This window comes from Mirounga angustirostris, unplaced genomic scaffold (genome assembly GCF_029215605.1).
Source record: "Mirounga angustirostris isolate CCGP_5_RB_7025 unplaced genomic scaffold, mMirAng1.0.hap1 SCAF_2, whole genome shotgun sequence".
In the NCBI taxonomy this organism is placed as follows: domain Eukaryota; kingdom Metazoa; phylum Chordata; class Mammalia; order Carnivora; family Phocidae; genus Mirounga; species Mirounga angustirostris.
The window spans coordinates 45,306,189-45,324,153 of record NW_026991710.1 but is presented as its reverse complement, the minus strand read 5'-3'; the positions used below and the strand labels follow the sequence as shown (position 1 = coordinate 45,324,153).

At 37.6% G+C, this 17,965-nt stretch overlaps 1 protein-coding gene across 3 annotated transcripts in view; it reads right to left on the bottom strand.

Moving 5' to 3' along the window:
- Positions 1-17,965, bottom strand: part of POLR2B (RNA polymerase II subunit B) — a 47,693-nt gene that overhangs the window by 17,035 nt on the left and 12,693 nt on the right. For all 3 annotated transcript variants that reach the window (XM_064584547.1, XM_045881085.3, XM_045881086.3), the window contains 12 exons: positions 15,936-16,048; positions 15,595-15,814; positions 15,069-15,227; positions 10,750-10,914; positions 9,451-9,647; positions 9,179-9,298; positions 7,810-7,996; positions 6,993-7,136; positions 6,615-6,754; positions 6,155-6,266; positions 1,365-1,519; positions 65-263 (listed from right to left, as the gene is read on the bottom strand). In XM_064584547.1, the coding sequence (XP_064440617.1) occupies positions 65-263; positions 1,365-1,519; positions 6,155-6,266; positions 6,615-6,754; positions 6,993-7,136; positions 7,810-7,996; positions 9,179-9,298; positions 9,451-9,647; positions 10,750-10,914; positions 15,069-15,227; positions 15,595-15,814; positions 15,936-16,048 (1,911 nt within the window). The remainder of the gene's footprint in view (positions 1-64; positions 264-1,364; positions 1,520-6,154; positions 6,267-6,614; positions 6,755-6,992; positions 7,137-7,809; positions 7,997-9,178; positions 9,299-9,450; positions 9,648-10,749; positions 10,915-15,068; positions 15,228-15,594; positions 15,815-15,935; positions 16,049-17,965) is intronic.

The window sequence follows — 17,965 nt, the reverse complement described above, 5'->3', positions numbered from 1 at the left end:
CAATCTAGTTTTTATCTACTTCCCCCAATTCCTCACAAACCAGAAGTTAAAAACTGCTACCAACCTGGTTATGATCAGGAAAGGGAATAATAGATGCACAGACACCAAGAATCATTGACGGATGAATCTCGCAGTGTGTATATGTGGAACAATAAGCTACTTCTTTCTCCTGTAAATCATCTGGAGTCATTGCGAGCATCACTGTTTCTTCTTCCAGAGTATCAATGTATTCTACTACCCCACTGGCCACAAGATCCTGCCAACTAAAAGAGAAGAATTCACTTTATTTCCTTATTTACTGAAGTATTTTAACTAAGCTTACTACTTAACAAAGAGTATTCCCATATCTACATGTACAGATACAGAAAAAGTTCCAAAACAGGTATATTATTATTAATAGTGGAAAAAAAATGCAAATTACTAAACAATACACATGAAGTGTGGTCCTATAAATATTACTATTAGTTTGTCTTGCTTTGTCCTAGAGGGAACTATTTGGGGGTGCCTGGCTGGCTCTGTCAGTGGACCATACGACTCTTATCTTGGGATTTTGAGTTCAAGCTCCACACTAGTGTAGAGATTAATTAAAATCTTTTTAAATAAATAAATAAATAAAGGGAATTATTTGTGAATATATGGGTATGGGTTACTTACTTTTTTTTTTTTTTTTAAAGATTTTATTTATTTATTTGAGACAGAGAGAATGAGATACAGAGAGCATGAGAGGGAGGAGGGTCAGAGGGAGAAGCAGACTCCCTGCCGAGCAGGGAGCCCGATGCGGGACTCGATCCCGGGACTCCAGGATCATGACCTGAGCCGAAGGCAGTCGCTTAACCAACTGAGCCACCCAGGCGCCCCTGGGTTACTTACTTTTTAAGAGGAAAATATGAATTGGGGGCTTTTATATATTTTTCATTATATATGTTGTTTGAAATTTTTTTACAATAAAACATATACATTCAACTATTAAAAATAAGTTTTAAAGCAGGTTCACCTTTTTATTAAGTTTTTTACTTACTATTATATTATCCATGTTACATATACATAACTTATATTATATGTTATTTCTTATTATTAGACTTTAACAGGTCACAAAGACTTTTATTCTTAAACAAAACCCTACAAGTCCCTTACTTGATGACAAAAATCAAGAAAAACAAATGTGACTGCTAATAGTTTCTTTTGGGGGGCAGTAAGAATGTTCTGGAATTAGGTAGTGGTGACAGATGCACAATCTTTTTTTTTTTTTTTTTTTTTACAATCTTATGAATATACTAAAAACCACTGAACTGTAATATTTTAAAATGGTTAATTTTATGGCATGTGAATTATATCTCAATTTTTTTCTGACTGCATGTTCTTACCTGTAGTTGTTATATTCTCTCTCTTTCAATTGATCAATATGTCTCTTCTTCAAAAGTAGCTTTTGTTTTTCTACAATCAGAAGTGGCCTACAAATACGGCCTGCATCTGTATAGATCCGAATCTCCCTCTCTCGAATATCTCTAATCATAGAAACCTATAAGTAAAAAGACAAAACAGTCAGTCTCATGAATTTATTTTCTCTGTATCATTACGACTTAGCTAAAAATACAATAAAATTCCTAATAAATTTCTAGAGCAAACAATTATCAAATAAAATGGACAAATGTTTCTTAGTTTATCATTGTTCAATATACTAAAAACCTAGGTATAATTTAAAATTTTTAAAGAACAAATATTTAACCCTGATAATTATAAAGCTGAATAATATCTGGCAATGTCATGCAAGATAAAGTAAAATGAAGAAAATATATTTTTGGCATCACAAACACTAGTATATAACACCTTATTTTGCCTCTTTGATAATAACATAGACTTCACTTTGCAACCTTTCAGTAACCAACCCTATATCACTTTGCACTGATCATACTTTCTCAGTAATAAGCCCAACTTCTGACACTTACCTATCCAACAAATGGATTATAGTCTATCTGTCCAATACAGCAGTCACTAGCTACACGTCACTATTAACACTTGAAATGTGGCCATTCATTCTGAACTGAGATAGGCTGCAGTGTACAACATGTACAAACTACAAAGTGGATTTCAAAGGCAATACCACATAAACAAAGCAGAAACAGACCCATAAAGACAGAGAACAAATTGGTGGTTGCCAGAGGTGAGGGAGCTGGGGGGATGGGCAGGAAAGGGTAAAGGGAAGTAAGAGGTACAGGCTTCCAGTTATGGAATGATTAAGTCACAGGGATAAATGGTACAGTGCAGGGAATATAGTCAATGGCATTATAATAGCGTGTATGGTGACAGATGGTAGCTACATTTGTGGTGAGCACAGCATAATGTATAGAGTTGTCATATCACTGTTGTACACCTGAAACTAATGTAATACTGAATGTTAACTATAATAATAAAAAAAAAGTACCACACAAAAATAAAGAATGTAAAATTTCTCATAAATAATCCTTCATACTGAGTAGATGTTGAAATTTTAATATTTTGGATATATCAGGTCAAGTAAGATATATCATTAAAATTACTTTCATGGGGGCGCCTGGGTGGCTCACTCAGTTGGTTAAGCGACTGCCTTCAGCTCAGGTCATGATCCTGGAGTCCCAGGATCGAGTCCCGCATCGGGCTCCTTGCTCAGCAGGGAGTCTGCTTCTCCCTCTGACCCTCCTCCTTCTCATGCTCTCTATCATTCTCTCTCTCTCTCGCTCAATAAATAAATAAAAATCTTAAAAATAAATAAATAAAATAAAATTACTTTCATGTTTCTAATTTTTTTAACAAGGCTACTAGAAAAATTTAAATTACATATGTATCTCATGTGATATTTCTACTGAGAACTAGAAAATACATTCCCAGAAAATATAAAAATATATTTTGGGCAGGGGCACCTGGCTGGCTCAGTCAGAAGAGCATGCAGCTCTTGATCTCGGGGTCATGAGTTCAAGCCCCATGTGGGGTGTACAGCTTTAAAAAAAAAAAAAAAAAGGAAATTTACAATAAAAAACAATAATTACTAAAAGCACTGTAGAATTTGAAGTACCTATTTACAAAGAAATAAGTCAAAAAGGAAATAAGAATTTCCAATGAATTATCTAGATCTAATATATAACCTTGGAAGTCAACTAGAGAAATGAATTGACAATGAGTTAGGAAATGGAAAAACAGATTGGTATTTCTCCAACAAAAGTACTTTAAGAGAGTAAAATCACACCTTGGTACTTTTATTAAAGATTGGGTTTATTTAAGAAAGGAAAAGATTTAGATTACTGGGTTTAAAAATAAGAGTAAATCATAAAAGCTTGATCAAAAACATCAAGGTCTCCAAATTAGTAAGTCAAAAGCCATTATATAGAAAATGTTCTATACCTTTAGCTCACTTCCTGTCCTTAAAAAACAATCTGAGGAGAAACACTATGTCTTTGAGCAGAAACACCATCAGTGGTACTATCCATTCCTAGAAAAGACATTGCTTTCAAATGCATTGCCTTGAATCCTTAGAGAATTCCTAATAAAATAGTTTCGTTGTCTTAACAGGACAACATAAATTGTGAGCTGTGTCTCCTCAAAGCCCCAAAGGAAACAAGTATACTTTAGTAGGTCCAGAGAAGACTACTGACAGAACAGCCTAACAGGTCCAACAGAAGGCTAAAGTCAGAAATGGGTAAAATGAGGACCTCTGGTAGTTAGAAAATATGAAGGAAAAGAAAAAGTGCCAGACTCCTTCAGGAAAATATACACAATTCTCCCACTTATTTAGAGGTTCCCAAAATCACTAACAGGATATTAAAGTGCCTAGTCCAAGGACACAGGGTTAGTTTCTATGTTTAATAAACAATGTCTACTATATGTCAGGTACCATGCTCACAGCTGAAAATACAAAGTCATATTAATACATGTACCCTGCCCCCTGGGGAGCTAATGCTGTGGTGAGTGAGGAAGGCAAATAAGTCAATAGGTACTATCTGGGACAAGCATTCTGTCAAAAACATTTAAGTAAAATATACACTATACACAGTCATAGAGATCTAAATCAGGGAGTCAAAGGCCAAATCTATTCTCACTTGCCATATATTTTTGTAAATAAATTGTTTTATTGGTTTATACACTGCCTATGGCTGCTTTTCACTACAACAGCAGAGGTGAATACACAACAGAGAGTATATGTAAACAAAGCCTAATTTAGTATCTGGGCCTTTCCAGAAAATCTTTGCCAAGTTGTGATCTAATTAAACTGGCAGGAGGGGGGTTGTTCAGATAAGGTATCCTGAAGGAGACGAGAGTTAAGAGAAGTTTTGCAGGGGTGCCTGGGTGGCTCAGTCAGTTAAGCGTCTGCCTTCAGCTCAGGTCCTGATCCCAGGGTCCTGGGATCGAGCCCCACATCGGGCTCTCTGCTCAGCGGGAAACCTGCTTCTCCCTCTCCCATTCCCCTTGCTTGTGTTCCCTCTCTCACTGTCTCTCTCTGTCAAATCAATAAAATCTTTAAAAAAAAGAGAGAGAAGTTTTGCAGAATAAGTGAGATTTACCTGAAAAAAAGGTAATAAGAATCCTTTTCCCTATTGCTCATTTTTGAGGAGGAATGGGGCACAAGGAGCACAAACATTCCAGGTTAAGGGAATGGGACCATGGAAAGGTAGAGAGACCTAAAACAGCATGAAGAATTTAATTTTACCCTAGAAAACACAGAAAAGCTGAAGAAGGCTCTTAGCAGAAAAACATGGTATTACCAAAGTTCTCAATCATAAAAAATACAGCCAATTTTGGTTCTTAGGCTTTCTCTTAGACCTGCCTGCTCTCAAGTGAAGCATGCTGTTGCTGCCTTCAAGCTGTGAACACTCCTGGTTCAAAACCCAGGGTCTGTCTGCTACAGGAAAGCCTGGAGCAACCAAACTCTTCCCTGCTCAGCTACGTAGAAAAGAGATCAGCTACTGGCTTAAATGTGTTACCGTTTCTCTCCAAACACCCACTTTCACCTAGACACCTAGACAGAATCCACAGTATAGATTTAAGGGAATCAAAAGACCAAGCCATATCCCTTAATACAGTACACTAAAAGCAAAAGTCCTATTTAAGGTAGTAATAAAGCTCATATAATATATATTAATGCTTTAAAAAAAAACTATCCTAATCCCAAAGCACTTCAATATCCACCTAAATATAAAAATCTTTATAGAGGTGTATCACATTTTAAGAATGAATCTCTGGGTGCCTGGGTGGCTCAGTTAGTTGAGCGTCCAACTCTTGATTTCAGTTCAGGTCATGATCCCAGAGTCCTAGGACTGAGCCCCAAGACAGGCTCCCTGCTCAACGGGGAGTGTGCTTCTCCTTCTCCCTCTACCCTTCCACCCCACTTGTGCGCTCTCTCAAATAAATAAAATCTTAAAAAAAAAAAAAAAAAGGAGGAGCGCCTGGGTGGTGCAGTTGTTAAGGGTCTGCCTTCAGCTCAGGTCATGATCCCAGGGTCCTGAGATCGAGCCCACCATTGGGCTCCCTGCTCAGCAAGGAGCCTGCTTCTCCCTCTCCCACTCCCCCTACTTGTGTTCCCTCTCTCGCTTTGTTTCTGTCAAATAAATTTTAAAAATCTTAAAAAAAAAAAAAACTCTAGATTCAGACAAAAGGAAAAATCAGAGATCATTATTCTCTTTTCAAAAGCATTATTGTCAACTTTACAAGAAGATCCTCAAAAGAATTCCTTTTACTTTAAAATATACTTTGAGGGCGCCTGGGTGGCTCAGTTGGTTAAGCGACTGCCTTCGGCTCAGGTCATGATCCTGGAGTCCTGGGATCGAGTCCCACATCGGGCTCCTTGCTTGGTGGGGAGTCTGCTGCTCCCTCTGCCCTTCCCCCCCTCTCATGCTCTCTCTCTCTAGTAAATAAATAAATAAATCTTAAAAATAAAATAAAATAAAATGTACTTTGAGTTCTAAAATATAATTTAAATTACATGTCAAATTTTTAGAAGCATATACCTAAAACATTAAAGCAAGCAATACCTTATAATTAAATTTAGCTCAAACATAACCTAGACTTTTGACAATGCATTCTATAAGGAAAAGCAGTTAAAGATGCCAATGCAAAGAAAACTGTCACTAATCTTATGCCTTTTTTAGCAATCCCACAGGATCATGCACTCTTACTTAAGACTCACTTCAGACACAATGATGTCCATCTGACGTCGCAGTTTCCTTAGGGTGTTCATAAGTTGTTCAGGATCTTTATGTATTCCAACCCAGCAGCCATTAACAAAAATCTTGGTTGCACTAAAATGTGAAACCAAAAGCATTTTGCAGTTAGTAACTCTATATTAAGCAACAACCAAAGATTAACAATAGTTTCAAAAAAGAAATCACATTTGGGCGCCTGGCTGGCTCAGTCGGCTAAGCATCTGCCTTCAGTTCAGGTCATGATCCCAGTGTCCTGGGATTGAGCCCTGCATCGGGCTCCCTGCCCTGCAGGGAGCCTACTTCTCCCTCTCCCTCTACTGCTCCCCCTGCTTGTGCTCTCTCACTCTGTTAAATAAATAAAATCTTAAAAAAGAAAAGAAAAGAAAAAAGGAAAGGAAAGGAAAGGAAGAAAGGAAGAAAGAAAGAAATCACATCTATACACACTCAGCAATAGCTGCAGGAGAAATTTCTTCTAAATTTTCCATACTCCATTCTTCTAAAAATTCCAGAATGGGAGAAGGTTGAGATCCAACCGAAATATAAGCCATCAGGGCTAAATTCTTCACAAGTCCTACAGCATGGCCCTAGGAATAAACAAAAAAATAAATCACACTGATTTAACATGCCTATCAAAATTCTTTTCCGTAAACATTTTTCCTTCAATTTGATTTCAGGATTTACTCTCACTTTCTGAAAACAAAATCATAAATAAACATTAGTTCCAAAACCACATAGCATAATTACTTACTCCTACAAGTAATTACATACCCTACAGAATTATTGGTAGACTTTTTGTCCTGAATGTAAATTCTAATGTATTACCTCTGGAGTCTCAGCAGGACACACCATTCCCCACAATGTATTATGCAACTGTCTTGGTTTTGCTAGCTTGCCATCTCTACCAATAGGTGAATTTAAACGACGCAGGTGAGAAAGAGTAGATGCAAAAGTCAGGCGGTTTAACACCTAGAAAACAATAGCAAATCTTTAAGTTTGGGCATTTCTGTTACTCATATTATCACATTTTTGGCAAATAACAGAATGAGGCAAAGTCACATTTTTACCTATAATCAACTGTCAAACTTTCCCTATCCCTCTTTTCTCCCTTTCCCTGAATAATATCATTCACCCCATAACTTTAGTGCCCCTTACCGCAGGGATGGCAAATATGTGATGTACAGTTCTAACATCCCACATAAATACTTTGTTTACGATCACCTCCAATCACCAGGATGTTAGTTTCATAGGAGCTGACGCCCCAAACCCCCACATTGTTCATGGGTCAACATTGTACTGTACTTTTCATCAAAGGAAGGGAATACCCATTTATTCTCTGGGTCAGCATCTAACATGGAGCTCTGGAAACATACAAATTTCACTAACATGGACCGTCTTATCTCCCAAGCAGCTACACTACTTTATTAACTATCTTAAATGCAAGCCAAAACCTTAATCTCTCTTAAGTAGTGCTAACAGCTAATTTAAGAAAAATTCCATTTTCGTAATTCAAAATCGCCCAGTGCTACTATACCTGAGAGAAAAAAAAAAAAAGCAAAATAACTTATATTCAATGAATGAAAGGATCTATTAGTCGCACAAAATTTTCCTATAAAACTTGCGGTCACAGTCAATGTCCTACCTGAGATACTCCAGCTCTGGCTTGATGAGCTTTCTTTTGGTCACCCCAGTTTCCCGTAGCTAAAGAATATTTTAGGCCATCAGATATAATCCTTGTTTTAATTGCCAATTCCAAGTTAAAATCCTTTCCTCGATCAATAAACTTCTGTGCATAGATCCGCACTTCTTTAAGCAAATTCTTAAACATACTGCCAAATAAAATTGGTATCGTTTTAAATATGTAAAGGTCGACAACATGCATTCTCAGTATGGACAATATGGCCCACAATGGGAAGGAAAGTAGTTGGAGGAAGGGAAGTATTAATACTCTTTTTATGTAAAAAGCACTGATGTACTTACAGTACATAAACATATATGAGGGGAGCAACTAGGGGAAAAAATGTCAAAAGAGACTCCTTAGTAGGGTGAAAACAAAAGGCTGAAAAACACTAATCTACAACGCACTAAATAACAGAATATGTAGGGGTGGCTGGGTGGCTCAGTCAGTTAAGCGTCTGCCTTCAACTTAGGTCATGATCTCAGGGTCCTGGGATCAAGCCTCACATCAGGCTACCTGCTCAGTGCGGAATCTGCTTCTCCCTCTCCCTCTGCCCTTCCTCCCCCCAACCCCATGCTCGTGCACTCTCTCTCTACTTGCCCCAAATAAATGTTTTACCAAAAAAACAAAACAGTATGTAGAAACACTGCTATCTTTTATTAAATTGTCTACATATTTTGTTTTTAAAAATAACTTTCCTGATTATAAAAGTGTTACTTGTTCATTATAGGAAATATGGAAAACAAAGACATATGAAAAAAATAAAACTCACATTACACCAATACTGCTAATATTTTGAGAGATTTCCCTCCAGTTTTTGTGTTTTTATAAAACGCAAAAGCAGAGGGCCCCTGGGTGGCTCAGTCGTTAAGAGTCTGCCTTCGGCTCAGGTCATGATCCCAGGGTCCTGGAATCGAGCCCCGCATCGGGCTCCCTGCTCGTAGGGAAGCCTGTTTCTCCCTCTCCCACTCCCCCTGCCTGTGTTCCCTCTCTCGCTGTGTCTTTCTCTGTCAAATAAATAAATAAAAATCTTAAAAAAACAAAAACACAAAAGCAGAACTAAAAATTCCAGTATCATCAGTACTTAGAAAATCAAGACAAATACCTTATAAAGCTACCAGAAGAATAAAGAAAATGTAATAAACTGTCCTCACAAACTTGAAATTCTCAAACATGAAGCAGAACAAAATCTGGACAAGTGGCAAAAAGAATGTAGCTAACTTCATATGTACCCAATATGGATACCAAGACAGTTTAGTACCTCCACTAGTGCAATGATCAATCTGAAGTGCAATTTCTCTACTTTTAACAATATCATTCTATCATTCCTTACCCTCTAAATAAGAATGCAAGCAGTGGCCCAGCAAGATCCAATCTTTTGTTCCCATAGTGATCCCTGTCATCTAATTCTCTTCGACCCAAGGCTGCTAGAAGCAACCGATGAACCATGTACCTTTAAAATAAAAAAAAGTGAAAAACAAAACATATGGCTTTTGGCTTTTAAAAAAACTCATGTTAAAAACACATTTCTGACATTTTTAACTTTAAGAAAAACTGTATCTCAATGGTATCTTGGCAAAAATCTTAAAACAATATTTAACACACCCCAAGAAATAAGCTTTTTTGGTCTCACAAAAATCACTGACACCAACATGAGGGAGCATTTCTTTTTGTAAGACTTCTTTTGCATATTTAATTCTTTTCTCTTTAGTGACACCAGGCTTTGCCCCTCTTGAGCCAATGAAATTTAGTGCAACATTCTGTTCCTGGATGACAAAAGCTTCATCGAGAGAAGGTTTCACCTGTCAGATAATTCAAATGAAAGTTACTTTCAAATTCACATTTTCACCCTAAAATAAGTCAACTGTAACTTTAATTTATAACACGTTAAATATCCCTATGTACCTAATAGAAAATGCAAATTTTTTTTTAAAACCAAAGAACCACAAAATCTTAGAACTTGAATACACTTTAGGATCTAGAGATCTCTGACAAAATCCATTCATCAATACAGGCAATTATACTTCCTAAAAAAAAAATACAAATAATTCTATTATAAAAAAAAGAAAGTAGTGGTTTTTGGTTTTTACATTTTAACGAACAACTGCAAAACAAAAATTCCTTTGTTTTTAGAGGGAAATTCTACAAAGTAACTGGTCTATCCTCTTGAAAAACTTCAATGTTATGAAACACTGAGGAAAAAGGCAACAAAAGACTTAAAAGTGTGAAAAGACATAAAAATGACATGCAATACACAATCCTGGAATGGATTCTGAACCAGGAAAAAAATGCCATTAAGGACATTATCAAGACAACTGGCAAAAACCTAAAGATCTATGGCTTAATAGTTCTGAAGGTAAGTGAAAGGTTCTGATTTTGCTAACTGTATTATGAATATGTAATGAATGTCTTGGTTCTCAGGAAATACACACTGTAGTATTTAGGAGTAAAAGGCACAATGCCTAAAACTTACTCTCAAATGGTCTAGAAAAAAATAATGTGTGTATACAGATAGAATTCTAAATCAAACGTAGCACAGGTACCAACTAGTGAATCTGGGTGAAGAGTATGTAAGAGTTCTGTGCCAGCTTTTCTGTAAGTTTGAAATTATCTCAAAATAAAAAAGAAGAAGGTTCAACTACTCATTTTCCTTTTTTACTAAATTGCACCAGACTGGTATGCTTTTATGATTTTCCTTACTACAGTTTCTTCTTGCTACTGTCAGTGAACTCTGGCTGCCTCTAGTTTTTATGTCTATTTAGGCTTTCACTACACAGTAAATGGCATGGGATTTGTGACAGCTAAATTACTCTTCAGAGCATCTTTCTAGTATGTTTTAAGATTAGCAACAATAACTTTAAACCTCTTGTAAAACACTGCAAATACATTTTGCTTTCACATTACCATTTCCATCATCTCTGGATCTTCAAAATCATAAATAATATGCTCTAAAATATCTCTGTCAGACACAAAACCCAATGCTCTGAACACAATAATGATGGGAACTTCCTGCTTGATATATGGTAGGGTTGCCACAATGCGTTGACCAATAGCACTCTTTTTTGCACCCTAATAAACATAAAATAAAACACCATTAGAATATCAGTACAAAGAGATCAGAGCCACATACAAACACCATGAGAATCATTTCATATACATGTTCATTGTATGTATTTCAAGGGAAATATACCAGCATACTTTAAGGAACATCCTATGGCTGCTTTTCAAAACCAATGGAAGAGGTTTACTAATTTTATGAACAGGCTGATCATTTAGGCATGAGAGAACTTCCATCCTCTACTATCTGCCTGCCAAGATTCTCTTAGAATTACCCAATACTGTATTTGGAATTGACATCTGGCTACAGAAGAATATGAACACTGATCCCACACCCTCTCCCCTGGCCAAAAAACCCCCACAAAACACACACACACACACAAACAGGCCACACAAACTCTCTGGAAAACAGACATGAGGGGTATATATATATATGGACAAATATGGGAAAAAAGCTAAGCAACGAATGAAAAACAATCTCAGAGCTGGTCTGTAAGATATCTCTCATTTGAGTAATATTTCAAAATTAACAAACAGCCTCTTTCACACAAGTTTATTTTTTCCAATTTCTCTTTAACTGTACACACATACAGAAATAAGTTACTAACCTACACTTTCATACAAACAACTGGCTTCTCCATTTCAATTATACTTCTTTAATATTAAGCTCTATCTTCTCTTGGCCTCATAACCCTACGTTATCATGGTCCCTTCTAATAACAATTTCTGTCATCTCTCTCCTTCTATTCAGGCCTCGGTCCTTAGACACCTTATTCCATCTTACGGGTTTTCAGTTAACCACTCTTCATAAATGATATCCAAACCTTCATCTTGCTCTTTTTCCTGTACCCTCTGCCCTCATTAACTCCAAATGCCATTTGATTGTTTCTACTTAGAGGTCAATTATTCCATTCAGTCTATTATTTGTTTCAGCATAGATCTTTTTCAGAATAAGCAAAACATAAGAAAATAACGCATACAACACGTACTCCCACAAAATCTTTTGTCTAAAAAATGAACTCACTACATTCTAAAAATCAATTCTTAGAAGTCTTCTATTTTATCCAGAACTTGAGGACAGAAGCCACAGAATCTTAATTGATTCATATATCAAACTTATCACTAAATCCAGATTTTTTTTTTTTAAGATTTGATTTTTAAATAATCTCTACACCCAACGTGGGACTCAAACCTACAACCCTGAGATCAAGAGTTGTTTGCTCGGGTGCCTGGGTGGCTCAGTTGGTTAAGCGACTGCCTTCGGCTCAGGTCATGATCCTGGAGTCCTGAGATCAAGTCCCACATCGGGCTCCCTGCTCAGCCGGGAGTCTGCTTCTCCCTCTGACCCTCTTCCCTCTCGTGCTCTCTGTCTCTCATTCTCTCTTTCTCAAATAAATAAAATCTTAAAAAAAAAAAAAGGGATCCAAAGGGGTACGTGCACCCCAATGTTTATAGCAGCAATGTCCACAATAGCCAAACTATGGAAAGAACCAAGATGTCCATCAACAGATGAATGGATAAAGATGTGGTATATATATATATACATATATATATATATGTATATATATATATATATATACACACACACACACACAATGGAATATTATGCAGCCATCAAAAGGAATGAGATCTTGCCATTTGCAACGACGTGGATGGAACTGGAGGGTATTATGCTGAGCGAAATAAGTCAAACAGAGAAAGACATGTATCATATGAACTCACTGATATGAGGAATTCTTAATCTCAGGAAACAAACTGAGGGTTGCTGGAGTGGGGGGTGGGGTGGGAGGGATGGGGTGACTGGGTGATAGACACTGGGGAGGGTATGTGCTCTGGTAAGTGCTGTGAATTGTGCAGGACTGTTGAATCACAGATCTGTACCTCTGAAACAAATAATGCAATATATGTTAAAAAAAAAAAAAAGAAGAAGATAGCAGGAGGGAAGAATGAAGGGGGGGAAATCAGAGGGGGAGATGAACCATGAGAGACAATGGACTCTGAAAAACAAACTGAGGGTTCTAGAGGGGAGGGGGGTGGGAGGATGGGTTAGCCAGGTGATGGGTATTAAAGAGGGCACATTCTGCATGGAGCACTGAGTGTTATGCACAAACAATGAATCATGGAACACTACATCTAAAACTAATGATGTAATGTATGGTGATTAACATAACAATAAAAAATTTAAAAAAAAAAAGTTGTAGGCTCTACCAACTGAGCCAGTCAGGTGCGCCAGATGATTTTCCTTTCTCTGCCTCTAATTCATTCATTTTGCCCATAGCTGCCACGATAATTTAATATACTGTTTTCATTTCTTTGCGCTCATGATCTAGGCCAATGCTTCTCAACAAAGACTGTACATCAATTACACCTGAGATCTTTTCCAAACACTTGTACTTGGGCCCCATTCTACCTCTATTTACAAGTAAAAATCATTTTAATTCTTTAAAACACCGATTCTACATATGTGTTTAACTTCAGGTAGTTAAAATGCTCTAATCTTCAAGTTTTTCATTTTTGTAAGACTTAAAAAGGTGGTATTAGGCTCTACAAGACTGTTTGCAAGGCACAAGAGTAGAAACCTAAATGTCCATCAAAAGGGAAAAGGTTAAATAAATTATGCTACATCTACATATGGCATATAACAGCTCCAAAATAATGATCAAGTGCTCATCTAAACATGTTTTTAAAGGATACCAGCAAAGTTCAAACAGTGTGTATCACATGCTCCCATTTGTATTTTTTGCATTAAGATAATTTCTGAACCGATTCATGAGAAATTATCAAAAGCAGCTGCCTCTGGGGAAAGGAAGGGTCAAAGGAAGACTACTTTTGATAGTATACTCTTTTTTTCTACTTTTGAACTATTTTAATGTGCATGTATGACTTATTCAAAACAAAATATAATAAAAACCGTACCTGAAATTAAAGAGGCAATTACAACTACTTTAGAAGATAGTTGTAAACATAAAATCAAGCAATCTGAGTAACAAAACAGGCACACAGCAAATATTCAAGAAAGGCTACCCTATTTTTTTTATAAAGATTTTATTTATTGGGGCGCCTGGGTGGCTCAGTTGGTTAAGCGTCTCCCTTCTACTCAGGTCATGAGCCCAAGGTTCTGGGATCAAGCCCCAGTCCGGCTCCCTGCTCAGTGGGGAGCCTGCTTCTCTCTCTCCCTCTGCAGCTTCCCATGCTTGTGCTCTCCCTGTCAAATAAATAAAACCTTAAAAAAAAAAAAAAGACTTCATTTATTTATTTATTTGAAAGAGAGAGAGAGCATGCTCCAGTAGTGTGCGGAGGGGCAGTGGGAGAGGGAGAGGAAATGTCCAGTAGACTCCGCATTGAGCACAGAGACCACAATGAGCAGGGAGCCCAACACGGAGCTCAATCTCACAACCCTGAGATCATGACCTGAGCCAAAATCAAGAGTAGGACGCTCAACCGACTGAGCCACCCAGGCGCCCCAAGGCCAGGTATTATTATTACAAGTAACATACCCGTGGTAGGCAGCTTCTAAGATGGTGCCCAAGGACTCCCACCTACTACTCTTATTGCCTTGTGCAATTCCCTCCCCTTGACAATGGGATGAACATACCGGCTTACATTTAACAAAGAGAACATGGTAAAAATGATAGGATGCTGCTTCTAAGATTAAGTTATAAAAGTCTGTGATTTCCATCTTGCTTGTTCTCTCTATGGCTCCTGTCAATTACTCTCCCTGATGAAGCAAGCTGCCATGTTGTCAGCAGCTACATGGAAGAGAACCACATGGCCAAGAACTGAGGGTTCCAGCCAACAGTCAGGAAAGAACTGAGTCTCTCAGTTCAACAGCCCACAGAGAACTGAATCCTGCAGACAACCATGTGAAATGAGCATTAACATGACTGCAGGTCAGGCAAACACCTTGACTGCAGCCTTGTAAGAGATGCTCAGCCAGAGGACCCAGTGAAGCCACACCCCCATTCTGGATTCACAGAAACTGTGAGATGATAAATGTTGCTACTGGAGTAATTTGCTACTAGCAATAAGTAAATAATAAAACACCTACATATAACACTGACAATATACTCCAGAAAAACTTTTTTGACTAAGAATGCAGTCTGATAAATTATAAGACTAGACAAAAAAATAAATAAATCCAAACAGTATCATATTCCAGTCCATACCTGTCCCCCTCTTGCCAGCATGCTAACCCAAATAGTACTGGTGGGTCGTGAAGAATTCTCCAGACATGATCTACACTCTCCCGTGTAGGCATATTTAGAATCCTTTTTGGCAAACACATAGACTGTGTTTGTTGCCATTTTCTCTTGAGCAATCAGAACCTATATGGACAACAAAAAAGTTATGCCATAAAACCCACAGGTCTTTGAAGTAGAAAGAAGAGTAAAATCTGCATCTTAATTTAATCTGATCACATGGGCTCACTGAAACATCAATTCTTGAACTTTACAAACTCCATTTTACATAAATGCTTCACAGAAACACATAAGCTCAAACACCACCAAATTTCTAGTGTTTATCATATATAGCTAAATAAAATTCTGGTTTACGTAAGTTTAGCTGTCACCCCCTAAATAATTCAATTACCACTTCCAGGTTATTCTGTATCCAAATTTACTTTTTAATTTGAACTTTCATAACTTAAATCTTAATTACGGTATTATAATTTTCTTTAAATAATGCTTATACCTTTTCTGATCCATTAATAATGAAATATCCACCAGGATCCAAGGGGCATTCATTTAACTCACAAAGATCACGATCTGTTAAGCCATTCAACAGGCAATAAGTTGAACGCAACATAATTGGAATTTTTCCTATAAAAGTTTTCTGATGCTGAGTTTGAAGTTGTTCTTCACCTTCCTTAATGACTGTTTTTGTTATATCAACATAAAGTGGAGCAGAATACCTTTAGAAACAAAAGTAAGATCACAAGTTATAGTAACGTATTTGCTAAACTCTCAATTGAACTGGTCAAAATTACATTTTCTGAACTGTATTTCAATATCAATTGTTGGAAAAATTCTTACGTGAGATTTCTTAATCTGGCCTCATTTGGCATCATTGGTGAAGGAGCACCATCTCTTTCCCAATGGGTAGGTTTGGAGAGGTAAATTTGTTCAAACTTCAGCAAGTATCTTGGCTAAAAGGAAACCAAAAAACATGAAAAGGGTAACTTTTTTCCGTAAAAGTTTTAATAATTCCATTTTAATCAACATTAACATTTTGACTAGAAGCAGCTCTAGAAACTGCTGAACTTAACCCACTTTACTAATACAAAGACTCTCCAAAGCCAATATCCATATTCCATAGATGTCAAGTTGAATACTTAATTGCTTTCTTAAGACAAAAGACAGTCTTAAAATATCCCAAGTAAATAAAGACGATGCACATATCTCATATGCTCTGTGTCAAATAGTTAAAAGGATTTGTGTAAATAATCTATATAGTTTTATGTGCCCTCTCCTTGGTTAAGACCATAAGTAGAAAGTTACCAGAAAAGATAAATTCAGACAATTAGGACCATGCTCTAATCTATTCAACAAAACACCAAAAAAATAACCTAACTCTTCAATATACAAAAAAACCCTAATTACTCTATAAAGGACTGACAACTTCCAACTTCCAACCCTGACTATAGCTCAGCCCACTCAAAAAAAAAAAAGTTTTCAATTAATATCTATTCACTCCCCAAAACAAGATCCATGAGGACTTTCCAGAAATAAATGGATAGTAGGTTTCTCTCTAAACCAAATCTCAGACAAAGAGACAATGGGACTAAACAGACCAGTAACCGTAATTAACACCCAAGTTCCCCCAAACTGGAGTAGATAAAGGGCAGAAAGAACTGGTGGTGATAATGAACCAAAGGGAAGCCATCCCTCTACTCCTTATTTCTACCATCACCCTAGTCTAGAACACTATTATCTTTTTTTTTTTTTTTTAAAGATTTTATTTGACGGAGAGAGACACAGCGAGAGAGGGAACACAAGTGGGGGAGTGGGAGAGGGAGAAGCGGGCTTCCCGTGGAGCAGGGAGCCCGATGCAGGGCTCGATCCCAGGACCCTAGGATCAGGACCTGAGTCGAAGGCAGTCACTTAACGACTGAGCCACCCAGGCGCCCCTAGAACACTATCATCTTAAGCCTAGGATATTCAAAGGTTTTTATCTGTCTCTAGCCTCTTCCCACTCCCAACTAAAAACCATTTCCAAAGTAACCTTCCTAAAATAATGCTTTATGTACATTCTTTGACAATCTTTCAACAATTCCTAATGACATCCAAAGCCTGTGACAATCTCATTCTATCTTAACTTCCACTAACACCTATCAAAAACAGATCAAGCCAAAAATCATATACTGACTATTGTGGTCATTCCATCCCCAAGCCAAATAATACCAAGTATTTTCTTGCTGAACCTCCTAAGTATCTTTTCTCTACTAGGACAAGTCCTACCTTGCCCTTCATGGTCAGCTTAAGTCTCCCCCCATCTTTTCCACCAAGTTCTTTTCTTTTTTTAAAGATTTTATTTATTTATTTGACAGAGAGAGACACAGCCAGAGAGGGAACACAAGCAGGGGGAGTGGGAGAGGGAGAAGCAGGCTTCCCACGGAGCAGGGAGCCTGATGCGGGGCTCGATCCCAGGACCCTGGGATCATGACCTGAGCTGAAGGCAGACGCTTAACAACTGAGCCACCCAGGCACCCCTCCACCAAGTTCTGATACTCCAGCCTCAGATCTCTTCCTCGATTTTACTTAATAGTAGTGGCACTTTGAGTCTGTTATATTATTATCTCTTTTGTTTTGCAAATACGAGGAAGAGAAAATGCCATTAAAAAAAAAAAGCCCATTTTTCCAACACAATGCCAGAAGAGCTGATTATTTTTGTTCTTAAGAGCAAAAGTCTAGGGCGCCTGGGTGGCTCAGTTGGTTAAGCGACTGCCTTCGGCTCAGGTCATGATCCTGGAGTTCCGGGATCGAGTCCCGCATCGGGCTCCCTGCTCGGCAGGGAGTCTGCTTCTCCCTCTGACCCTCCTCCCTCTCATGCTCTCTGTCTCTCA